The 27,212-nt window shown below is 39.6% G+C and overlaps 1 protein-coding gene across 3 annotated transcripts in view; it reads right to left on the bottom strand.

The window, feature by feature from the left end:
* The window catches only part of LOC136866549 (T-complex protein 11-like protein 1), a 286,302-nt gene that overhangs the window by 208,386 nt on the left and 50,704 nt on the right, over positions 1-27,212 (bottom strand). For 2 of the 3 annotated variants that reach the window (XM_067143620.2, XM_067143622.2), the window contains exon 2: positions 15,897-16,028. In XM_067143620.2, the coding sequence (XP_066999721.1) occupies positions 15,897-16,012 (116 nt within the window). In that variant the 5' untranslated portion in view covers positions 16,013-16,028. Of the gene's footprint in view, positions 1-15,896; positions 16,029-25,583; positions 25,736-27,212 lie in introns of those variants that run through there. The other variant, XM_067143619.2, reaches the window with a different exon arrangement.

The raw sequence follows: 27,212 nt of genomic DNA on the forward strand, positions 1-27,212 counted from the left end.
TGTTCGTTGGCCTGAAAATACTGAACAAACATGTTCCAAGAAGGACATTCCTGGAATCATTACCTCCAATCATTAATCCAACTTTTCCCCTCAAAAGCTCCATGAGCTTTTTCCAAATCAAATATTTCCATCCAACTATTTATTTTGTCTTGTTTTTTCAGGCTCTCGCTGAATGCACTGAAAAGAATATCTTTCCTTTTTTCTATTTCCTTCAAAATGAATAACTTCCTTTCTCTTGACACCATTTTAACAATTCATGCAGAGTTTCCAGTTTCATAACAATTTAGGTTGGCGGCCGAATATCCTTATTAGCGGCATCTGATTCCTACTGACAGGCCAAGGTGGGTATGTCAGACTATCGTGGAACATATGCGACGATCGCGGAAGAACAGATTGGGTGATGATAACTGAGTACTTTCCTATCATCAAAGAAATAAACTGAAAAATAACATTTTAGCATTAAGAAATTCACAGAAATATTGGAGTTCTTTGAATCATTGCTGCATAACTTACGTTAAAACACGATATTACGATAAATGCGGCAAACATAACCTAATTTAACGAATGGAATATGAAGATAAACAGCTGATTCATGCTATGACGTAGTAGGTTTATTGATATGTCGTCACTTGTAAAACTTGTAACAATTCACTGGTAATATACAAGAGACTTTCAATCTTTTGTGGAACAGAAATGTACAATTCCATACATTACAAGAACCCACACTAGTAACTTGTAATGTACAAGACCATACTTTTGTGGAATAGGCCCCTGGTGCTCTAGGCGATATAGATTGTGCCCACATACCTATAACATCTCCTGGGAGTGATAACGCAGAAGTTTATAGGAATCGTCATGGGTGGTTTTCATTAAATGTTCAAGTTATTTGTGATGCTCGGCTCAGGTCCCTATATACTGAAGCAAGATGGCTAGGATCTGCTCACAATAGCAATATCTTAATTAATTTATGAGTGCATGCTCAATTCGAAACAGGAGACATTCCAGAAGGCATACTCCTGGGAGACAATGGCTATCAGTGTTGTATTTACCTGCTGACTCCAGTACTTCATGCCAAAACAGCTGCAGAGCGAACTTATAATCGACCCCATAAAGCAACCAGGTCAGCAATAGAAAGAACATTTGGGGTTGTTTAAAGACAGTTTGTCTCTATATGGGGCTAAGAGTGAGGTTACCTCATGGTTTTTTTTTTTAATTGGCTTTACGTCGCACCGACACATATAGGTCTTATGCCGACGATGGGATAGGAAAGGCATAGGAGTGGGAAGGAAGCAGCCGTGGCCTTAATTAAGGTACAGCACCAGCATTTGCCTGGTGTGAAAATGGGAAACCACAGAAAATCATCTTCTGGGCTGCCGACAGTGGGGCTCGAACCCATTATCTCCCGGATTCAAGCTTACAGCAGTGCACCCCTAACAGCACGATCAACTCGCCCAGTACAATTTCAACTAGGTCATCCTTGTCCTCATTGAAAAAATTAGAACAGTCCTTTTTCTGCTTCATTTCAGTCATTTTCTCCTTTCTTTCTTTCTTTCTTTCGCTCGGCACACATAATACTAAGGAAAACAGATTCGCACTGCTCAACACGACTCGCAATACTCAGCTGTTTCTGCGCTGTTGCCAAGCACTCCCATATGAACTGGGATCAAAACTGAACTTCGATTAGTTGATCTTAGATCAGTGTTACACAAAACGACACTGCGCGACCTTAGAATGACAAGGTTCATCTGACAAAATTTGTGAAAGTCATATTTTTACACTACAGGGTTCTATTTGATGTGTTCTATTCAAAAACAAGCACTATGATGCCATCTGTGAGAAAATGTGGAAACTAGGAGTGTGACCAAGTTCTATCTGCAGACCGTATAATCACACTTAAACAAGACATGGTTCTATCTGCGAGTGTGGAGCAGATAGAACCTTGTTTTGTTCCACCTTTTTCCCGGCTAGCAGATACACCCTTGTCATTTTTACTTCCTTGTTGCATGTGAGCGGAAAGCAGTGATTGGCTGTTCGTTAGCCAGCGATCCAACAGAAACACAGTTTATAATATTTTCATCCAATCACATCTGCAAAATCACCATCCCCGCAATCCACGAAGCAGAGCTTGTTACAGAGTACAATCTAGACTTTCACAAGCCGAAGAGTGATCGCTGCGATGTGTGTGAAGCTTATAAGGTTTTGGAGGGTCAGCATATAACAACCGAGGAGCAGAAAATAGAATACGAAGAGCATTTCCTGAATAGAACTCTGTCTCGAGCTGAAAGAGATAGTTTTGATCTGCAGAATGTGATTGCTTGTCCTAGGGCAGAAATAAGTTCTTTTATAGAAGAAAATTGAACACGTATAATTTGACCGTTATTTTGTCAACAACAAGACAAGTTTACTGCGCTCTCTGGACTGAGGTACAATCAGGAGGAACAGGAAATGATATTGCCAGTGCATTCAGAGTACTACTGGATCGAGTAATTGCAGAGAACAATATTGATGAATTGATAACATGGAGCGACTCGTGTGTTCCGCAGAATAGGAATGGGCATATTTTGTTTGCTGTGTTAGATTTTTTGAGACAACAATGATGTGAAGCGCATCACAATGAAATATTCCACTCCAGGTCACTCGTGTATTCAGGAAGTGGACAACGTACCTAGTTGCATTGAAAAAGCCATGCGGGTTAATGAACTTTTCTCTCCCTTAGGACTAATCAGAATTTTGAAAGGCATCAATAGAACAAGACCTTACAAGATTGTGCAAATGAAGGACACTAATTTTAAAGACTTTGGTGCCCCTGCGAAGCTTCTGAACTACAAATTGATTCCCTTCACGAAAGTGAGTTCTATAATATTTAGTCAGGTACTACATAAAGTTCAGTTTGTGCTCAGCCACTCTCCTGATTCTCAGCCACGGGTTGTCTACCTGATGATGCTGGAGAAGCCAGTGTGCCGAACAACACAGAAAGTGATGAATGCCCAGTCTACTTCTTCAATCTTGGAACTAAAACCAGAAGTCACCAAGCAAATATCTCAGGTTAGAGAAGAAAAGAAGAAAGTTATAAAGGTCATGTTGCAATTCATGCCCTTACAAGACAAAGCATACTACAACACAGTCCTGTATTTATAATCGTAAAAGTTGTAAGTCCCAATCATGTTAGTTCAAGGTAACTTGTTGTCATTGAACATGATATGGGTATTCTCAAGAAAGCCAGTGCTGACAAGTGTGAAAATTATCGCACCATTAGTTTACTATCTCATGCGTACAGAAGAATGGAAAGACAAGTTGAAGCTGAGTTGGGAGAAGATCAATTTGGCTACAGGAGAAATGTAGGAACACATGAAGCAATCCTGACTTTACGTCTGATCCTAGAGGATCAAATTAAGGGGGACAACCCAGGTACATGGCATTCGTAGATCTAGAAAAGGCATTAGATAATGTTGATTGGACCAAACTATTTAAGATTATGAAGGTGATTGGGATCAGATACCAAGAACGAAGAATTATCTACAATCTATATAAAACTCAGTCTGCAGTCATAAGAATCGAGGGCTTTGAAAAAGAAGCAGCAATCCAGAAAGGAGTGATGTAAGGCTGTAGTTTGTCCCCCCTCCTTTTCAATGTTTACATACAACAGGCAGTAAAGGAAACCAAGAGGAATTTGGAAAGGAAATCTCAATCCAAGGAGAGGAAATCAAAACCTTGAGATTTGCCGATGATATTGTTATTTTATCTGAGACTGCAGAAGATCTCGAGAAGCTGCTGAATGGTACGGACGAAGTCTTGAGTAAGGAGTACAAGATGAAAATAAATAAGTCCAAAACAGAAGTAAGGGAGTGCAGTCGAACGAAGGCAGGTAATGCAGGAAATATTAGATTAGGAAATGAAGTCTTAAAGGAAGTAAATATTGTTACTTAGGTAGTAAAATAACTAAAGATGGCAGAAGTAAGGAGGACATAAAATGCAGACTAGCACAAGCAAGGAAGAGCTTTCTTAAGAAAAGAAAAGAAGTTTGCTTATTCCAAACATTGATATAGGAATGAGAAAGATATTTCTGAAGACGTTCTTCTGGAGTGTGTCATTGTATGGAAGTGAAACATGGACGATAACTAGCTCGGAAAGAAAGAGAATGGAAGCTTTTGAAATGTGGTGTTACAGAAGAATGCTGAAGGTGAGATGGATAGATCGAATCACGAATGAAGAGATACTGAATTGAATCGGTGAGAGGAGATCAATTTGGCTAAATTTGACGAGAAGAAGAGATAGAATGGTAGGACACACCTTAATTAAGACACCCAGGACTTGTTCAGTTGATTTTTGAAGGAAGTTTAGGCAGTAAGAACGGTAAGAACGGTAGGGTAGACCAAGGTATGAATATGACAAGCAGATTAGAGCAGATGTAAGATGCAATAGTTACGCCGAAATGAAAAGATTAGCACAGGATAGGGTGGTACGGACGACTGCATCAAACCAGTCTATGGACTGATGACTCAAACAACAACAACAACAACAACATGGGTATACTGTATACTTTTGTAATAAATATAATAAGTTGAAATTTCATTAATTAACCGGTTTTCTCGTTTTAATTACTTCATCCCAATGAAAAATTGAAATATTTAACGTATAAAATCTAATAACAGGTGAAGATGCAAATTTTATCTGAAATATTCCATTGTATACGATAGCAAACAAGGCATTATAAAGTATTAATCCTGTGAAATGTTAATGGTTATGAAATGTATCAAGACAAGGTTCTAAGAGCACATAGAACCCTGTCAACTTTCAATTTAACGTTTTCTTAAGCAGACAAGGTTCTAACTGCATTTTTACGCTTTCAATTTATGGTAAAATTGAAACGATTTTGATTTTCTGACACAATGCATTTGTGTCTATTGTGTGTATCAGGTAATTCAGAAAATTTGAAGTGTTTTTGTTAAAACTGAACAAAATTATGATGGTTTGAATTTTGACGGGGTGGAGGTCGGTACTACATGCTCAATGAATCACAACTCTTTCTTTGGTGGAGGTGTGGACATACAATGTTTACATCAGGATTCTCTCTCGTGAAAAGTCATATATACAGTATAGTTGTGAAATCCTTTATTAAATATTCTTGTAATTCTTTGTAATTTGTAATTTAAAGGTGGAGTGTTTGATATAGGATTTCATACGTATACTCCTGTGACAATACAGGCTTTATGATGAAGTTTATTTCATGTAACCAAACAGTCTGCTCAAGGCTTACCGTCTTCATCTGACGGACAAATCACCATCAACAGCATCATATGCCCTCACTCCATTTAAAACCGCGGAGAGATTTCTCGAATCGGTTCCAGGTTTTTGGCACATAATCTAGTGATTAGAAATTGTATACCACTTCTTCTAACCTGCTGGCCAAAATTCTGATAGTGAAAATATTTTCAACCAATGGGACTCGAACTGGTACCACCATGTCAAACCATATGGCCTTGACGTCCTAACGATCATGGCCACCAGGCGGGATACTAACGAACATACATATCAGAAAATATTCAATATCTCTGCAACCATCTGAGGGGTTTTATTAAAATTTTTGGCCAGTATGTACACTATTATTGACCACCATACAATTTTTCTGTTTGATGCTATTCGTTATTAATAGGTTTTCTAAATTTTGTTCCCATATTTATCAAACAACACGTTTTGCAGATAACAGTGCTCTGCTAGCAGAGAGTGAGAAAGAGCCAGAGACCTAGTTAAAATGAATGAATGATCTTCTAAGAGAAGTGTTCAGAATGAAGATAAATAAAATTAAGAGCCAGAGACCTAGTTAAATAGAATGAATGATCTTCTAAGAGAAGTGCTCAGAATGAAGATAAAATTAAAACCAAGATAATGAAATATACATGAGATGGTAACAAGGATACCAATATTTGTTTGGAAGGAGAATGATTGGTCCATGTAAATCAGTTAAAGTAACTTACTCAGGAAGCATCATTTCATCTGACAGGAGCAGTGATGGGAGGAGCACAAGAAAAGTAGTTTGGATGAATTACAGTTACCTGACAAATATTTTACTCAAATTGAAAATTACTTTTAGAACAAGTAATGAGTACAGTTACAATTTCTCCACTGAACATCAGTCTCAAGAAAATCACAGACATTGTTTTTGCATCAGGCTGGAATAAGCATAGAGATTGGCAGGGATGATATCTCATTAACTATGATATCTCAGAGTGAATAGTGTGAGGATGAAACCCTTCACTTACACATCTACCATAAGGGATACACATAAATTTACAGGGGCTATGTCCATGGATCTGAACCTAAAATACCAATAACGTACAAGTTCAAGAGCAGTATAAAAGAACGAAGTACAGTAGAAGTCCGCTATAGCGAGAAATGAAGGCGCAAGGCGTGATGTATAAGTATAACAACATGCTGCCGAAAATCGGACGGCACTTCTCCTGTTTCATACATCTTACACACTAAATGGAATAACCTTGCCACGCTGGTTTCTCCTAAAGCAGTCAGTAATTCAGAGGGAATGTCATCCATTCCAGGTGCTTTGTTCCTATTTAGGTCTCTCAAAGCTCTGTCGAATTCTGACCTCAAAATTGGATCACCCATTTCATCAGCATCAACAGCCTCTTCTTGTTCCAGAACTGTATCACCTACGTCCTTACCTTGATACAACTGCTGGATATGTTCCTGCCATCTTTCTGCCTTGTCTCCTTTCCCTAGAAGTGATATTCCATCTGAGCTCTTAATATTCATACACCTAATTTTCCTTTCTCCACAGGTTTCCTAGATTTTCCTGCATGCAGCATCTACCTTTCCTAGAACCATACAACTTTTTGTTACTAGCCCAAGTCAAGGCTTGGAAGTGGAGGCCTCGCCCACACATCTTAGAGAGGCATCCATGGTTCCTCCACATGGGTGAAAATGGTAGTTCAGGTGAAGTGGGACTGGTGATTGAGGGGAAGGCTCACTGCGGGGTGCTGGAACTAACACCACACTTTGCTGTACGTAGCCTGGACGAACCGCGGGTTGGGAAAGGGGCAATCCCAACCTAGGGGGCAAGTCACGGCTGTGAGCTCAGTCATGATAATGCCAAGTGGAGACCACATGAGTAGGCCTACTGAAGGGGAAACAAACCTGGCTAGGTTCGGACCAGGGACGGACCGCTGGATGGACGACTGAGGGGCGTGGTCTTTGCTACGGACAGCCTGAGTTGCGGGAGGACAATGTCTGGCTGTATGCCTCACCACAGATGGTGAGAACGACGCTCAGAACCCTAGAAGGGGAAAAAACCCTATGACTGATTGAAATATGGATGCTTATAAAGAACCAATTTCAAAAACTTTCGACTTCAAGGGAATCCAAGGAAACTCCAGTAGAGCAGATCCAGGAGCAAGCCCAAGATGATGAAATGGAGACAGAAGTACCAATTGGACAGGCTGTCACCGACTCAAAACAAGAAATGGCAACAGAAGCTCCAGTAGAGCAGACTGCTGTCAGAATCAATGAGCACGATACCAAACTTCTAACACAAGAGAGGAGAGTGCTGAATGCCACTTCAATCGATAAGACATGAAGGACAGTCATTTTAGCCCTTGGTGAAAGAAGAGTTTGAAGAGCTCAAAAAAAAAACAACCATTAAGGCTAAGCTTCGACTTGGGCAGATCAAGTCATCAGTGGAAAAATGAAACCCAATGTTGATAAAGATGGAGCTAAAAGTCCTTCAGGCCACTCTTCAGCATTAAAAAAAAAAAAGCAGCTGTGGCCAATTTCGCCAGGAAGTTCAATGATGATGATGATGATGCTTGTTGTTTAAAGGGGCCTAACATTGAAGGTCATCGGCCCAGGAAGTTCAAGTCCGAGGCTATTGACGTGGCCCTTATTCAAGAGCCATGGGTAGTCAAGGGCAGAGTAGCAGGACTGGAGGTAAGCTGATGTACGATACATTGGAAATACCCAGAACATGTCTTCTTATGAACAGGAAATTAAAATGTCTTCTGTTGCAGGAAGACTGTTCATGGGAGTTAACCGTGGCCAAGATTAAACCTGGAAACTGGAAGGGACCCAGAGAAATGACTATAGGCTCCACATACCTCCCATATGACTCAACTAATCTGCCACCATCAGAAGAAGTTGAGAACCTAATTTGGAATGCAAAGAGGAAAGGCGAACACCTAGTCCTTGGAGCAGATGCAAATTCACACCACACGGCGCGGGGCAGCACTAACCGCAATGCAAGAGGTGAGTCTTCACTAGAGTTTATTATTGGAACTGAGTTGACTATATTAAACCTAGGAAACAAGCCTACATTTATACATAAAAATCGTAGGGAGGTAATAGACATTACACTAAGCACTACGCATATTGCAAACTTAACTAAAGACTGGAAGGTGCTGGAGGAATCATTGTCAGACCACCAACCCATCTAATTTGCAATAGATGTGAGACTATGTAGGATTGAGATGTACAGAGACCCAAAAAGAACTAACTTGGACAGATACAGAGAAGTTCTAGGGAAGGCTGTACAAAAAATTCAAACTAACGTGAGAGGACAGAAAGAATCGGATGAGGCAGTGGAACTATTAGAAGGCCATTATAGACTCATTCCATGAAAACTGTCCTCTCAAAGCAAAGAAAAACACAAAAAAAGTAAGGTGGTGAAACAAACTAGCCAAAATGGAAAAAAGAGGACGTTGTATAGAATATCATTTAGAAATGGTATGTGGGACGTATATCATAGGAAACCCACCAAGTATAACCTAGAGATATGGAAAGCAAAAATAAAATCTTGGAGACTGTTCAGTGAGAAAGTGGAATCACACACTGAAACAGCAAGGCTCCAGAAGGTTTTGAAAGCAACCCAAAAAAATCAAGTGGGGACACTGGAGAAACCAGATGGGTCATTTACTCAGGCGGGGAGGAACCTGCTGGAGATATTAATGGCGTGTCACTTTCCTGAGGCTGAGAAGATGACAGAAGAAGAAATGGTTGGAACAGACACCGGAGCTCGAAGAGAAGACTGGAACGGTGCCAACAGAATAATAAAACATAACCATGTAAAATGGGCAATCAACACATTTCATCCTATAAAGGCTCCGGGGCTAGATGAGATACGTCTGATACTCCTACAGGAAGGATGGGAGATACTCGTTAATGCCCCGACGGACCTTTTCAGAGCTAATCTAGCTCGAGGGGATGTGCCGAAATCATGGTCTGAAGCTAAAGCAGTATTTATACCTAAGCCTGGAAGGGCAAATTATGTCCAAGTCAAAGCATACAGACCATTATGTTTAACTTCCTTCATGCTGAAAGCAAGGAAGAAAATTCTGGATAAATATATCAGAAGAACGGTGTAACTGAACTCAACGTTACATGAAAATCAGTTTGCATTTAGACCTAGCAGATATACTGAAGTAGTACTCCACCAGTTGGTCTGTAAACTAGAGGAAAGCCTAGAATATAAAGAAATTGCACTGGTGACATTTCTAGATATAGAAGGAGCCTTCAGCAATACAACCTATGACTCTATGATCAAAGCATTGGAAAAGAGCAAGGTGAGTAAAACCGTCATCAAATGGATTAAATCCATGTTAGATGGAAAGAAGATAAGAGCAACCATGTTTGAAGAAACACTGACGGTCAAGGCCACCCGAGGCTGAGCTCAGGGAGTTCTTTCTTGTCTGCTGTGGAACCTCGTGGTGAACAAAATCATAGCTATGCTCAACAAACAAGGTTTTGACACACAAGGATACGCAGATGACCTTGTGATTATGGTACAAGGTAAGGTGGTGATGATGACGATGCTTGTTCTTTTAAGGGGCCTAACATCGAAGGTCATCGGCCCCTGATGGAAAGAGATGGACGACATTGGATATGATATTTAAAATTTTAAAATGTATCCACTGACAAGGGTTAAAAAAAAAATGGTGTTGAGAAAATTAGTATGGGATTAAAACAGCAGTGGATCTAATTTGCAATGCCTTCTTTTCTAATAAAATAAGAGAAAATATAGGAGACAAAGGAATAAGGCATTGCCTGGTAGTACAAATGTATATACATAATTTATGTTAGACGTTAAAATAACACATTAAAATGCACAACACAAACTAAAATGAAGTCAATAGGATAAAAGCGTAATTGACACAAATACACTAGCACAAAACACAACATTACACATGATAAAACAGACCACTATCCCTCATAAAGCGGATGACGAGGTCTGCTGACTGCTCGTCATCACGCAGGATAAGGGAGATGGTACTCGGGAGGTTAAGACAACGGCGAAGATAGGCCAGGTCCACACACTCCGTAAGGATGTGTACCACGGTAAGATGATCACCGCACGTACACACCGGAGAGGGTTCTCCTTTCAATAGATGGGAGTGAGTCAGGATACCGTGGCCGATCCGAAGACGACATAATACCACGGCTTCTCTCCGCGAAGCCCGAAGGGAAGTCTTCCATACCTTCGTTGTTCCTTTTATCGCTCTCAGCTTATTTGCAAGAGGAGTGGCCTGCCACTCCATCTCCCAATGGGACATAACCAGATGTCTCAGCTAAGAGCGAATATCACTTGCTGGAACCTTGAAAGGCAACGGGAGCAGTGTAACTGCCTCCTTGGCAGCCTTATCTGCTAATTCATTCCCCTCTATGCCCATGTGGCTTGGGAGCCACATAAAAGTGATTCTGGTGCCGGAATCCAAACACCCGGCCAGCAGGTCCTGGACCCGCAGCACCAGAGGGTGTCAAGGGAAACAAGTATCAATAGACTGTAGCGAGCTCAAGGAGTCAGTACACAGAAGAAAGTGTCGGCGTCCATTGGACAGTGCGTGCTGCAGAGCTTCACAGATAGCATAGAGCTCTGCTGTGTACACACTACAAGTACCGGGAGAGCAAAAAGAAACCTCTCACTGTCGACAATGAACGCACGACCCACCTTCGTATCTGTTCTTGAACCATCCGTGTAGACGATGACTGAACCTGGATAGCGGCCAACAACGGACAGGAAGAACTTCCGATAAATCGAGGGGTCTGTGTTTCCTTTCGGGCCAGTGTGCAAATCCAGGATTATTTCATGTCGTCGTACTACCCAAGGAGGTACTCCACTTGGTTGTCTGACAAGGCAAGGAACCGAAGGTACGTCAAACAATTCGTAACTGCTATCCAAGCGTATCCCAACCGGCCGCGTCGCTCGAGGCAAACAGCATACAGCAAATGGTTGCCATTGTTGAACACACAAGGATAGCTTGGATGAAGTGGCATCTGTCGCAAATTACAACTTTGAAAAACCGTCTGAGAATTAAAAAAAGAAGACTGGGATATCAACAAATAGAATACTGAAAAAGATGTAGTGTGGTGGACTGATGGCTCAAAGACGGGATGACACAGGAGGAGGGATCGACGGGGGAAGACCTAAGAGATCAATCCAGATGAGCCTGGGCAAACACACTACAGTCTTTCAAGCAGAAGTGATTGCTATCACAAGATGTCTTGAATAAAATCTGAAAATGAACTGTAGGAATAAGAACATTTTCGTTTTTACTGTCAGCCAAGCGGCCATTAAGGCACTAGAAGCAGTCCGGATAATATCCGGAATTGTCTGGTATTGCCATTCAATTCTGAAGCTCTCAAAGTACTACAATGTAAAAATAATATTGGTACCAGGGCATGCAGGTATAGTAGGAAATGAAAAGGCAGATAAACTGGCCAGTAAAGGGGCAGAAACATATTTTGTAGGCCCAGAACCTGTATGCAGGACTTCCTATCGCCAAGCCCGACACTACATAGGAAAATGGGTACAAAAGAAACAAATGGAGAACTGGAAAAATACTCCAGGATGTAGGCTTGCAAAGGAACTGATAAAAGGACCAAACAAGAAGCATACTAAAGAACTGTTGAAACTCAGCAAAGAAAATATAAGATGGGTAGTAGGACTGTTGACAGGACACTGCAGTCTGAAAAAACACCTACTCAGAATTGGAGTAATAAGAGACAATATATGTATGAAATGCAATGAAGCAGAGGAATCAGCTGAACACATACTTTTCAAATGTGAGGCGCTGGGTAGAATCATACTCTCCACTCTAGGATTACCAGATGAAGAGAGAGAAAAATTCCAAGAAGACTCAATAAGAATAACCTGCAGCTTTGTGAAGGGAGCAGGTAGATCTAGGTGGGAATGAAGGAAAAACATGGTAGCAAAAGATCTTAGAAGTCAACGCTAATTAGGAACTAATATTTAGAAGCCCCATGAAGAAACGAAGAAGAAGATACAACTTTCAACATCCTTGCACTTCTTCAGCCATTCCTCCTTAGCTGCCCTGCACTTCCTATTCACTTCATTCCTTAATCACCTGTATTCTTTTCTGCCCTCTTCATTTTTTGAATTCTTGTATTTTCCTCGTTCATCGATCAGGTCTAGTATACTTTGATTCTTAGTTGATCTTTCCTTTCTTCCTAACATTTCTTCAGCAGCCCTAGAGACCTCATTCTTCATGAGTGTCCATTCTTCTTCTACTGTGTTTCCTTCAGTTTCTCCATTTAATCCTTGTGCAACATGTTCCTTGAAACAATCCTTCACACTTTTTTCTTTCAACTTGTCTAGATCCCTTCTCACTGTATTCCTTCCCTTCTTCAATTTCTTCAATTTCAGGTGCATTTCATGACCAACGAGTTGTGATCAGAGTCCATGCTGCTCCTGGGAAAGCTTTGCAATCCAACATCTGGTTCCTGAATCCCTGCCTAATCATAATGAAGTCTATTTGAAACCTTCCAGTGTCTCCAGGTCCCGGCCACGTGTACAGCCGTCGTTTGTGGTGTTTGAATCAAGTATTAGCAAGGACTAAATTGTGATTGGTGCAGAAATCAACCAGCCGATTTCCTCTTCTGTTCCTTTGTCCCAATCCAAATTCTCCTACTGCATTATCTCCTCTTCCTTGGCCTACCACTGCATTCCAGTCTCCCATCACAATTAGATTCTCGTCACCTTTTACAGATTGTATTAAATCTTCATCTCCTCATACATTCTTTCGATTTCCTCATCATCTGCTGAGCTAGCAGGCATACAGACCTGCACTATTGTAGTGGGCATTGGTCTGGTGTCATCATGATACAAATTCTCTTTCAGTATCATTTAGCGAAGAACAATAAACATCGCATGATGAGGAAGCCTAGTGTTAACAAACAAACAAACAAACAAACAAACAAACAAACAGCCACTAGCGTCTTTCCTTTGTCTCTAATTCGGCCATCAAAGGAGGAAAATCACTTAGAGCAGCGCTTTTACAGAGATAATATTTTCACGATTCCAACAATGTGCAACAAATGGCGTTTGCGTTCATTTTCAGCTACAATCACAGCAATTAAGGCAAAAAGCTGCACAAGCCCAAGTACGCATTCGGGCTGACACCGTGCGGTAGTAATGGGGAGCCTGAGTATGTACTCGAGCAGACAGCGAAGGAGTTAACTTATTTAAGTGTGTTGCATGAGCTTCCTATTCCAAAGGCAGTCGAAGACATACAAGAGCGTAGTGGAGAGAAGTCACTCAACAGTTCTCTCCAACCTCTCTGACTGTCCACCAGTAATCAGCCCAGCTGCATTCACCCTTTTCAGTTCTAACGCCTGCAGTTTACAGTAAGTGTCTGCTTCGTGAGCTTTCTGTCAGGTCATCAGCCCAGCGGCTGGTTGGATCCTCAAATAGCACCACCAAAGGTTATGCAGTTATGGGGAAACCACAACAACCGATGGTGGCACCAAATTGGGGCGTACTAGGCAAGATGGGGAGTGGGGTAGTTTGCCATTGCTTTCCTCACTGAACCAGAAAGTGCTACTGCAGCACAACTGATCCTATGAACAACACCTTCCATAACACTCAGATGCACTGGTTGTGCTCTGAATGTCATTACTCAGCACCACCCACACCCAACAGGTTCCATATTGTCAATGCCCTGGATGAGACTGAGACTTCGGTGGAAGCTATACTTTGCTCTGACCTGTGCCAAGAGATGGATGCAAAAACACTGCATCCATCAAGAAATGGCAGTAGGCAGTACTTTGTGATGACTGTCAACAAAACTCAAGGGCAGACACTTCAGGTTTGCAGGTGTTGACATACGTTCGAGCTGCTTATCCCACAGGCAGCTCTATTTAGCCTGCTCTTGGGTCAGCAGCAAATATGCACTTTTTATCCATGTAACATAGGGTACAAAAACAAAACAAACACACACAGTCTACCAGGAAGTATTGGGGGCATCTAATTAAGCTATGTTTGAGTGTGTTACCGAGTAGTACAATGATCAATGATGGGTATGAGCAGCTAGTATAAGAGGGCGTTAACTAGATATCAATCACAAACACTAATATTTACCAAAAAAATTATAACAAATTAAAATACCAGTCAATCCAAGCAAAAATTGTGACATTATTTTAAGCAATCAATTTCCTTTCAAATGTTGCTAATATATCAGTTAATAATTTGTTATATATATATTTTTACAATTTACTTTACATCGCACCGACACGTCTTATAGTGGACAGTGGCGTAGGAAAGTCTTACGAGTTGGAAGGAAGAGGCCGTAGCCTTAATAAGGTAAAGCCGGAGCATTTGCCTGGTGTGAAAATGGGAAACCACGGAAAACTATCCTCAGGGCTACTGACAGTGAGGTTCTAACCTATAAATATTTTATCACTTCACTAAAAACAATGTACCTTTTCAAGCCAACGAACAAACCTAATGTTCTGGGCCTCTGTATTTACTCTCTTACAAGCTGCAAAATAAAAAAAAGACAAGATACGCCATCTTGTCCAAGTGGGGAAAAAATTTAAAAAACACCCCTTACTGAGATCTGTGTCAAAGCCAGGCTGAAATGGTTTGGTCATCTCATAAGAATGGGTGCACAAAGAACAGCTGGAGTTATATATATATTTTTACAATTTACTTTACATCGCATCGACACGTCTTATAGTGGACAGTGGCGTAGGAAAGTCTTACGAGTTGGAAGGAAGAGGCAAGTTATGGAAGAAGACATCTACATGGACAGAAGTAAATGGAGAGTATTCATTCACTGCACCCATGAAACTGAAGCTAGTTCAAGATGTTGATGCTGATGCTTTACTGATCAGAATCAATTACTTTCTGAATTACTTTAATTTTTCATTATTAATAATTTTTTAGATTAGAATTTTAAATTTTCATAAAATTACTTTAAAACAATTTTATAGAAAAAAATAAACATCTCCTTGACATTCTAAATCATTCAGGTTCTTTGAACAGACATAAAAAATGTCCAGGAAAAATTTCAAGTTAATAGAGCAAATGGTTCCAGAATAATAATGTTATTGGCTTAACATCCCACTAACTACTTTTATGGTTTTTGTAGATGCCGAGATAGCAGAATTTAGTCCACAAGAAGCTCTTTTATGTGCCAGCAAATTTACTGACACGAGGCTCACGTAACTGAGCACCTTCAAATACCATCGGACTGAGCCAGGATCGAACCTGCCAAGTTGGCGCCAGAAGGCCAGTGCCTCAACTGTTTGAGCCACTCAGCCTGGTAAATCGTTCCAGAGAAAAGGTATATTGTATTTGAGAAAAAGTAATTTGTCAGAAACGTATAAAACAAATGACCCGCAAGTACAACTAACACAGTCGAAGTGTTGGTGTTCAATGTGCAGATTCAAATGCTCTATACATGAAAAAATTAAGGTTTTCATCTGAAATTTCACACAGAGGTGCAATAGACCCTTCTAAATAAAATTACATGAAAAACAGAAAAATATTTTTCTCTAATTTTTTTTTTCACTTAATGAAAATGAAAAAAGAAACGCTAGTCCTTTAGTATATTCAATCAATACTTGGAGCACAGAGAGAAGTAGTGATTTAGTACCTCTTGCCTTGCTCAGAGTCTTCATCCCCTTCGCTCTCCTGCCGCTGTCTAGGTGCACCCCCCACTGCCCCCTCTTCCATATCCGCAGGAGATCTGGAACGTCTGTTGCTGGCCATGTCAGGTGATTCTTGGCTAGATTTACACAACATACACTGCATTACTTGAACACATTTAATAAAAACTGATTGTGCTCTATTTAACTGCAGCAGGAAAGTCAATTGGAATGGTAATAATAATAATAATAATAATAATAAATGAAGCTAAAACTAAAATACATGCACAACTGGGGAAGGACTCCTTGGAAACAAGAAGAGAGCGAGGTGAATGAACACAAATTTGGTAAAGTAGATAGTTTTAAATATGTGGGTTCATTGGTAACTTATAAGATCAAGGTTAAGGAGGATGATGATGATGATGATGATGATGATGATAATAATAATAATATTAATAATAATAATAATAATAATAATAATAATAATAATAATAATAATAATAATAATAACATACATACATACATTGTCATTATAGACTATTATGATTTCAGCGTTCAGTCTGCAAGCCTCTGAAAATTTGCTAAACGTCGCCACAATCCTCGATTTGCAACTAGTGTTGTGGCCTCATTTAGTTCTATACCTCTTATTTTAAATCGTTAGAAACCGAGTCTAACCATCGTCGTCTTGGTCTACCTCTACTTCTCTTACCCTCCATAGCAGAGTCCATTATTCTCCTAGGTAACCTATCCTCCTCCATTCGCCTCACATGACCCCACCACCAAAGCCGGTTTATGCGTACAGCTTCATCCATAGAGTTCATTCCTAAATTAGCCTTTATCTCCTCATTCTGAGTACCCTCCTGCCATTGTTCCTACCTGTTTGTACCAGCAATCATTCTTGCTACTTTCATGTCTGTTACTTCTAACTTATGAATAAGATATGCTGAGTCCACCCAGCCTTCGCTCCCGTAAAGCAAAGATGGTCTGAAAACAGACCGAAGTAAAGATAATTAGGTCCGGGAGCTGACTTCCTTCTTACAGAATACTGCTGATCGCAACTGCGAGCTCACTGCATTAGCTTTACTACACCTCGATTCAATCTCACTTACTATATTATCATTCTGGGAGAACATACAACCTAAATACTTGAAATTATCAACCTATACTAGCTTTGTATCACCAATCTGACATTCAGTTCTGTTGAATTTCTTACCTACTGACATCAATTTAGTCTTCGAGAGGCTAATTTTCAAACCATACTCATTGCACCTATTTTCAAGTTCCAAGATATTAGACTGCAGGCTTTCAGCACAGTCTGCCATTAAAACCAAGTCGTCAGCATAGGTCAGACTGCTTACTACATTTCCACCTAAGTGAATCCCTCCCTGCCATTTTATACCTTTCAGCAGATGATCCATGTAAACAACGAACAGCAAAGGTGAAAGATTACAGCCTTGTCTAACCCCTGTGAGTACCCTGAACCAAGAACTCATTCTACCATCAATTCTCACTTAAGCCCAATTGTCAACATAAATGCCTTTGATTGATTTTAATAATCTACTTTTAATTCCATAGTCCCCCAGTATACTGAACATCTTTTCCCTCGGTACCCTGTCATATGCTTTCTCTAGACCTACGAAACAAAAACAACTGCCTATTCCTCTCGTAGCATTATTCAATTACCTGGCGCATACTGAAAATCTGATCCTGACAGCCTCTCTGTGGTCTGAAACCACACTGGTTTTCATCCAACTTCCTCTCAACGACTGATCGCACCCTCCCTTCCAAGATGCCAGTGAATACTTTGCCTGGTATACTAATCAATGAGATACCTCGATAGTTGCTGCAATCCTTCCTGTTCCCTTGCTTATAGATAGGTGCAATTACTGATTTTGTCCAATCTGAAGGTACCTTACTAACACTCCACGCTAATTTTACTACTCTATGAAGCCATTTCATCCCTGCCTTCCCACTATACTTCACCATTTCAGGTCTAATTTCATCTATTCCTGCTACCTTATGACAATGGAGTTTTTTTACTATCCTCTCCACTTCCTCAAGCGTAATTTCACCAACATCATTTTCCTCCTCCCCATGTTTGCAACACCACCAGGAAGATTTCCTTTTACATTGAGAAGATGTTCAAAATATTCCCTCCACCTCTCCAGTGATTCCCTGGGATCTATTATGAGTTCACCTGAATTACTCAAAACACTGTTCATTTCCTTTTTCCCTCCCTTCCTAAGATTCTTTATTACTGTCCAGAAAGGTTTCCCTGCTGCTTGACCTAGCCTTTCCAGGTTATTACCAAAATCTTTCCACGACTTCTTTTTGGATTCAAAAACTATTTGTATCGCTCTGTTTCTTTCATCTACGTATAAATCCCTGTCTGCCTCGGCCCTTGTTTGGAGCCATTTCTGATAAGCCTTCTTTTTACGTTTACAGGCTGCTCTCACTTCATCATTCCACCAAGATGTTCGCCTTTTCCCATCTTTACACACAGTTGTTCCTAGGCATTCCCTTGCTGTTTCTACCACAGCATCCCTGTATGCCACCCATTCACTTTCTATATCCTGAACCTGCTTACTGTCTACTGTTTGAAACTTCTCACTAATCATATCCATGTACTTCTGTCTAATTTTCTCGTCCTGCAGATTTTCTACCCTTATTCGTTTGCAGACAGATTTCACTTTATCTACCCTAGGCCTAGAGATACTTAGTTCACTACAGATCAGATAGTGGTCTGTATCATTGAAAAATCCGTGAAAAACTCTTACATTCCTAACAGATTTCCTGAATTCAAAGTCTGTTGAGATATAGTCTATTATGGATCTGGTACCCCTAGCCTTCCATGTGTAGCGGTGAATAGCCTTATGCTTGAAGAATGTATTCGTAACTGCTAAATCCATAGTAGCAGAGTAGTCCAGCAAACGCTTCCCATTCCCATTAGCTTCCATATCTTCCCCACATTTACCAATCACGCTTTCGTATCCTTCAGTTCTATTCCCAACTCTCGCATTGAAATCGCCCATTAGCACTATTCTATCCTTGCTGTTGACCCTGACCACGATGTTACTCAATGCTTCATAAAACTTGTCAACTTCATCCTCATCTGCACCCTCACGTGCCTAACAGAAACTATGTTGCGTGCAATGGTATTCCTGATAAAAGGCCCTACTTCAGACTCTGCCCTTCCCTTTCTAACACCCGTCAAGTACACTTTATAATCTCCTATTTCTTCCTCATTATCTCCACTTACCCGAATATCACTTACTCCTAGCACATCCAGATGCATCCTCTTTGCTGACTCAGCCAGTTCTACCTTCTTTCTTCCATAAGCCCCATTAATATTGATAGCTCCCCATCGAATTCCATTTTGTTTGCCAAGTTGTTTCCAAGGAGTCCCTCCCCGGTCAAATGGGAGTGGGACTCCATTACTCCCATAGGTCCGAGGCTTGCTTAAAATGTTCTGAGCTCGGTAAATTTATGAAGCAGGATGCTACCCTACTTGCACATAGTCCAAGTGAGGATCTCTCCTCTTAACGGGTTATGGACCACCGGTGAATTGTATAGTCCTAGTCGCCTGAGCACAAGGAGGGTCACGACTCAGAATATGTCCGAGATGTCCACTCCCATTCCATAGCAACTGGTATCCCGACTCTCAGGACCACTTACTAGGCCACTCAGCCGTTGCCCATGGTTCATGAACTAGGACGTGACTTCAGTAACCCACAAACATTAACCATTAAAAAAAAAAAATAGTAATAATAATAATAATAATAATAATAATAATAATAATAATAATAATAATGTTACTAAATACAGGATGGACTGAACAACATAAAAATGAACACACTGAGAGGATGAAGAGATACTGGGAAGAGAAAAAGAAAAACATAAAAAGTGCTAATAAGATAAAACGGACTCCCCAGTTGGGCATAACGAATCAATAATAATAATAATAATAATAATAATAATAATAATAATAATTGTACCGGGCGGTACACCCCTACACCGCATCTTTAAATCTTGCGCCAATAAATCCTCCTCTACAGGAGAAACTCTGAACTTAAAAACTGGACCTAATTAAACCTTTCCTCTGAAGATGTCACTGTGTGAATTTCGACGCGTTTTTGTTTACTATTTATCAAGAAGTTTGGACATTCTCTCATAGATGTCTCTGCAAAAAACTATGATCATGCACCCTGGTGCGAAGTGAAGGAACTTTATTTGACGAAATTTTGTTTTTGCAAGTTTGTTCTTTACTAAATTTAGTGCATTCATTTTTGGGTTGGCAATATTTATCCTGTCTTTCTGCCTGTTTTGATTTTAGCCAATCAAGAATTTCTGTAATTAATTTTCTACCAATCACAGATTTCTTCTTCGATTTTGGTGTGTAACTCTAAGCTACCCAATAAAATTAAGTGGGTGTGGCAGTTTTATTCATGAAAGGTCTCGAACTTTCCCCGAGGGTATAAAAACTGCTGATTTTCACGTCTCCTGGCCACTTCATCAACACCTAACCTAGTGTATGGAGATGTAGCAGGAGGTAGAAAGCGCTTCTTTCATCAGGCAGCAGCTCTTCAATAAGGTAATGGCTGTTTAACATCTTTATTTTCTTGCTAGCTCAGCAGTTTAACCCGCGGGAAAGGTCCGAAACTTTTGCCATGTAACCTACTTTTCTGTAATGTAATTTTTGCCGGCTTATGTAAATATCTTTAACTATAAATCAGGGATAGAGAGTGCCTTACCCTCTCGAGCTCCCCTTCATTTTTATTTGAGGTGACTAATTTCTGGTAACTGATTTTTTTCTCTTCCTTAATGTTTAAATTTCTTCCTTATACAGGTCACCTCCATAGTTTGGGAATAGCCCCTGTTTCATCGGCCTAGTGCCTCTTAGGTTTTAAGAAGTTACATGTAGGAGTGCAAGTACACGCCTCCATTCAACTTGGTGTTGCGGGCCAATTACCATATTTTATTGCATAATTCCCCCCTTTTTTTCTCGAAAAATTTTCTTGAAAACACTAGGGAGGGAATTATGCGAGTGGTGCTTCTAGGCATTCAAAAAGGAAGGGAAACGATGTATTAGGTAAAAATTATATTTACGGTAATATCGATATGTGAAAAAAGTCGTACCTACCGGTATTTATTTTCAATTAACACAAAAGAATACCAAGGTTTCATTAGGCTACAATGAAGAGCATCAATGCATTGTTTCATTGTTTCTTTTCTCTCACTACTCTGCGGCCTCACTTTCGTCACTATCATCACTATTTTCAGGCTCAGGTAACACATCTTCACTTGCACTATTCCACAACATGTCGTCCTCGGAACCGTCAATGACACAAGAAATTCCAGTTTTTTTAAAACTCTTCTTAACAATATCGACACTAATTTTCTCCCACGCCCGGATTATCCACTCGCACATCGTCGGTATGACTTCCTTATCTTGCCTCCTGGAATCAGCTGATGAGATCCCGCTGCCATCCATTCTGAATACAGACGTCGAAGATGTTCTTTGAAAGGTTTATTGACGCTGACATCTAAAGGTTGAAGAATAGACGTTAAGCCTCCAGGGATGATGACAGGATGGGACTTCATCAGTTTCATTTTCTCTTTTACAGCTTCCACAAGGTGACCCCGGAAACTGTCTAGGACAAGAAGAGACTTCTTTTGTAATAATGCCCCTAGTTGTCTTCCACAGACTTTCTCCAACCAATCCACCATCAAATCTACTGTCATCCAGCCCTTTTCTTGAACTCTTATGTGAATTCCATGTGGCATAGTCTCCTTTGGTAATGTCTTCCTTTTAAAGATGACATACGGTGGAAGTTTATTGCCGTCTGCTGTAATGCAGAACATCACTGTGCATCTTAGACTCTCTGCTCCAGTCGTCTTCACAAGGACACTTTCTGAGCCAGTTGGAGCAACGGTGGTGTTGTGCGGCATATCAAAAAACACTGGCGTCTGGTCAGCGTTACCAACCTGAGAGAGTAAATAGTCATATTTGCTGTCGCACTTTTATTATGTAACGATGGAACTCGATTACCTTATCTGTGTAGTCTCGAGGTAAACGCTGGCACAAAGATGTTCTCCTCCGTAAACTGAGATTTTGCCATCTCATAAAACGAATCACCCAACCAATGCTTGCTTTAAAATCCTTTCTGTCAATGTTGGGCGTGGCAGCTATATCGCGAGCTTTGTTCTGAATCATTTCGTAAGAAACAGCACAACCATCATTCCGAAATTCATTGACATAAGCAATTACACCATTATCAATTTCGGGATATTTCCCTGTTTTAGGCTCACGGAAAGATTTTGAGCTTGCCTTTGCAGTCATAAGTTTATCTTTTTGTCTCCGCCAATACCGTATTGAATTATGATCAACGGAGAAATGTATTCCTGCAGCTTTCACTCCATTTGTATCGGCGTAAGATAACACATTTAATTTAAATTTTGCCGTGTAGTTTGAATATTTCGACATTATGACGACTTGTAACAAACTGACCTAGAAAAACGTCTGCAACTTCGCTGTTTAAATTTACAGTATGTTGTGACAATGGAAACATTTTTATGTCAAGTACCGCTGTGTTCATTGCTGTCCATTATCAAGTCATTCGAAGGCCGCTCCAATAAGAACAAACCGGGAGAGGGAATTATGCGCGATATTTAATAAAATAATTTTTAATGATGAAAAATCGTAGGGGAGGGAAATATGCAAGGGGGGAGCTTATGCGATAAAATACGGTAAATAACCTGTTATTTTCTGCTATGGCCCAGTAGGTTAGGTATGAGATACCCCTCTTTCATTTGTTGTAAGTTGTGCCTTGATGGCAATTTATTGTAAAGTCTGACATTGCCTTAAATAGGCTTGAAAACTGAGAGCACGTCTGCTCTTTTCCGGTGTTGTAAGAAGTCCTCTGGGAGGCTTGAGGTTAAAAGTTGGGAGCAAGTGCTCCATGTGGTAGGGGTTTTCTGCCCCTTTGAACAAATTGTTGTAAAACTAGGGGCGTGTAGCCCGAGAGAGTTAAAGTTCTGGAATTTTGGATCTTTCTAGTCTTGTTTACAAATTGTTATTCCCAAAGTAAATGTTGTTAAGATTTTGTCGATTGATTGATTGTTAAAATTCAAAAATATAACCTTTATTTGAAATTTTAAAATTAACTTTGATTCTGTAGTTAGACCCATTCATCCCGGCACCTTCTTTCACCTCTGCTAATCCACCAAACCACGGTAATAATAATAATAATAATAATAATAATAATAATAATAATAATAATAATAATAATAATAATAATAATAATAATCATGGCTTTACGTCCCACTAAGTATTTTTGCGGTTTTCTCAAGTGCCAAGGTACCATAATTTAGTTCTGTAGGAGTTCTTTACGTGCCAGTAAATCAATCGACATGAGAATCTATGGTACTGAATAGGTGGACCCTTCTCTACCCTTTGATAGAGGCTAACGTATTTGAGCACCTTCAAATAACATTGAATTGAGCCAGGATCAGGAACCTGCTAATTTGGGGTCAGAAGGTCAGCACCTCAACCATCTGAGCCACTCAGCCCGGCCAAAGGTTAAGGAATTAAACATGGTAACAGATGCTATTACAATGTATACCACAGTGTCTTAAACTCCATTTATTCAAGATGGTAATAAAATAAATAAATCATCTTTGTCTACAACTTTTCCCATATTTGTGGAATCATGGGTGCAAACTGTATCACATGTGTGGATTTGGCCCTGTTTTATGGCCAGATACCCTTCCTAATGCCAACCCCATGTGCAGGGATGTAATCACTATTGTGTGTTTCTGTAGAGCTTGATAGTATGGTATATTAACTGAATACGAAGAGGAGAGTGTTGGGACAAATACAAACACCCAGTCCCCGAGTCAGAAGAATGAATCAGATGTGAATAAAAACCTGGCCTGGCATCGAACCCAGGACCCTCTGAATTGAAGGCCTCAATGCTGACAATTCAACCAAGGAGTCGGACAATAAAATAAAAAAGCAAAGTCATGTCTGTCAAGTTCACAAAGGCCCTTGGAGGGGTGGAAGTTACAGGCTGCCACCATCCGTTACCTTTGCACTTGCTGGGGTAGAGTGGTTATCTGCCTTCACCCCCAGGAAATAACCTGGTACTCATTTTTGGTGTAGGCTGAGTGAGCTTCAGAGCCATGTGCACCTCCGGAAATAATCTGTGAATCCATGCTGTACGTAGAAGCCAGTAATCTGACATATAAATAGGAATAAATTTAAAGCATATATAAATGTAATTACACTGGCAATGAAACAGAAATAACCTTGGACCCTGAGGAGTGAGAATAGTCTAGTATTTCTGATGTAGAATACTTAATTCACAAAAGTGCTAGTTAACTCTAGCCTTTTTCAGTTGACAAGTACAACCCAACTAAACTTTAATTTTTCTCACTTCATATTTATTATACTGATTAATCCTCTCATGCATGGTGACCAAATGCTGGAATATATGTTGGGGACGTTCGTACTGAGCTATTGCTTATAAGATTATTGTTGTAGATAATCTTGCTACCATGGAGTATCTAAAGAAGGAATTGAAAATTTACAAAATAATAAATATTCAACAGGAACTATAAATCTGTGAATTACTGGGATTGTTTACTTGATGTTTTGGTTACCTGACTGGGAAAATAAAATGTTATTTATTTTTATTTTGAGATATTCCTGCAGCATTTACAAAGTTACCATGATGACAAATACAAGGAGAAAATCTGGAAGTAAACGTTTGAAAGATATAGAAATATCGCCATTGATGCTCTCACGGCCCATACTTATAGACATGATATAGGCTTTTGGGCTTATGCCGTGTCAAGAAAATACGGTGAAATTCTTTATGTTTCGCAGAGAACTAAGTTCTGCTCAACTGTCTCGAGGACAATCAAGATTTTCTTCTGATGACACAGAAATCAGCACAGAATTAAGGAATAGTCACTCTCACTCCATTAAAATATATTAACATATTTATATTATTTAATTAATAATGAATTTATATTAAAAGCTGCACTACATTACTGTATCACTGAGTGCAAACACAGCATCACAAAACCTATCCTCATAAATATACATTATCCTGTCAAAACAAATGCTCCAATCAAATCCAAAAATAATATCTAAATATTTCACTGACTAAACAGTATGATTATGTAAATTATTCCACTTCATAAACAATCATGTGATCACAGGGAATAATCCTGCAATTTCATTAATAAAAAATATAATAAGCAGGCTCCATTTAAATCTTTATGCCAAAGAAATTTTCAGAGCTTCAAAGGGAATAATCCTGTAATTTTATCTTAAATATAATACAAAGATTCTATTGAAAACTTTATACCGCATCACATAATCAGGTTGTGATAATGCTCAATAATTTCAGCCTAATAAATGTAAAGAAGTGATGGAAAAGCAATGACCACTTTTGTAAAAGCTAGATGAGACAATGATTGATGTAGAAGCACACCCTTAGAACTGCTGCATATGAGAGTTTGCAAAACTGAACCAAGAATTTATCCTCCTTATACAAATATGCACTAAGACACAGTTAATCTGTGCAGTATTCTCCTGCTCAAATTGATATAACAAAATTGTTACTTTTCAGTGTTTCATGCTAATCTAACTTCATAGGGTGAATAACAAACTACAATTCAAGACTTACACATCAGGCATGATGCTGGAGATGATATAGAATATGTAAGAGCACTTCAAATGACAACAAACTCTAATCACCACTGTAGTATTACTAAACTCATGTGTACAGCACAGTATGTTCAATGTTGCAATCAACTGGAGTATGAATCATCACAGGGTCAGTCTCCAGGAAGAGACAACAACTGTCTATAGATGGACTTCCTAACAAAGTGGATAGCCATGGAAACCTGAGGTCAGGCTGAAGCTAAAAGAAGTACCAGGCAGCTGCTGGATGTGAAACAAAACACATGCTTTATGAAAGCCTTGGCAGTTGGCATTCAGCCAATAGCACTCCAAAGAAGAAATAAAAGAACAGAAATAGGTCGATTAAGGTACAGAAGAGGCAGAGTTGAAGGTAAAAACACCAAGGATACATTAATACCCCAAAACACTCATAAAGGAAACAGAATTAATGGATTACTGTAAAAAAGATTCTAGAAGGAAATGAGTGCAATGAAAGGATATAATCAATTTAGGAATTCTATCTTGATTTTCATTTACTCTTATACTAAAAACCTAGAGGGGAATCGGAGAAGAAAAATTTAAAGCATCATAAGTGATGACTGATAAGAATATGTAAACAAATTCTCAAAACTGCCTAACATTCACTTTGAAAGAAGTATTAGTAGGGTTATTTATTATTAAACACAACCCTTAGGAGATAAAGGTTAATATTCTATTTTCCTCATTTAGCTGCTTCTTTTAGAAGATTTCAATCAATCAATCAATCAATCAATCAATCAATCAATCAATCAATCAATCAATCAATCAATCATCCATCCATCCATCCATACACATAAAATTAATTATTAATGAACAACAGACTAATTGACCTACTTATATACTGAAGCAGGCAGATAAAACCAAAAGGAATTATTTTCATCACTTTTCCAGTAAAACAAGTCCACCTCAGCAACTAAATGGTCAGCATTCAGGCCTTCAGTTCAGAGGACCCCGGGTTTGATTTCCGGCCGGGTTAGAGATTTTAACGTTGTCTGGTTAATTCCTCGAGCTCGGGGACTGGGTATTGTGTTTGTACCAATACTCTCCTCTCCATGCTCAGACAACACATCACACTATAAACCACCACACGAACATGCAACAATGAATACATACTCCCCTCTCCCCCCCCAAAGTTACGGTTAGCATCACAAAAGGCATCCGGCCGAAAAACAGGGCTAAATACATACAAAAAAGTGCCAACCCCAAGTATTCGGGAAAAGACTAAGGGCCTGTACTATGACTGTCAGATAATCAGCCAGATACGTAGGCTGCAGTTTTGCAAACTAGAAGTTAAATATTTTCTTGCATACTACAAACGGATTGTAACGACTGCATTGTTATGCGGAAGGTGTAGTAACATTTTTATTGTGTTGGTAATAAGGTCACTGAAAATATAGTGACATTTAGCACAGTGGTATACGTGTTCCCTAGTGTTTTCGTTTGTTTAGCGCTATTACTTTTGAAATTGTATTACTAGAGTCCAATATCAGAATCTTATTAAGCTATAATGTGGAAGTTCAGGTCATAAACAGAATTAGGACTGAAATCTACAAATATGAAGAAATGTCAAAATGACTTAACTATGTAAAGAAAT

Source organism: Anabrus simplex, chromosome 3, assembly GCF_040414725.1.
Source record: "Anabrus simplex isolate iqAnaSimp1 chromosome 3, ASM4041472v1, whole genome shotgun sequence".
Lineage (NCBI taxonomy): Eukaryota > Metazoa > Arthropoda > Insecta > Orthoptera > Tettigoniidae > Anabrus > Anabrus simplex.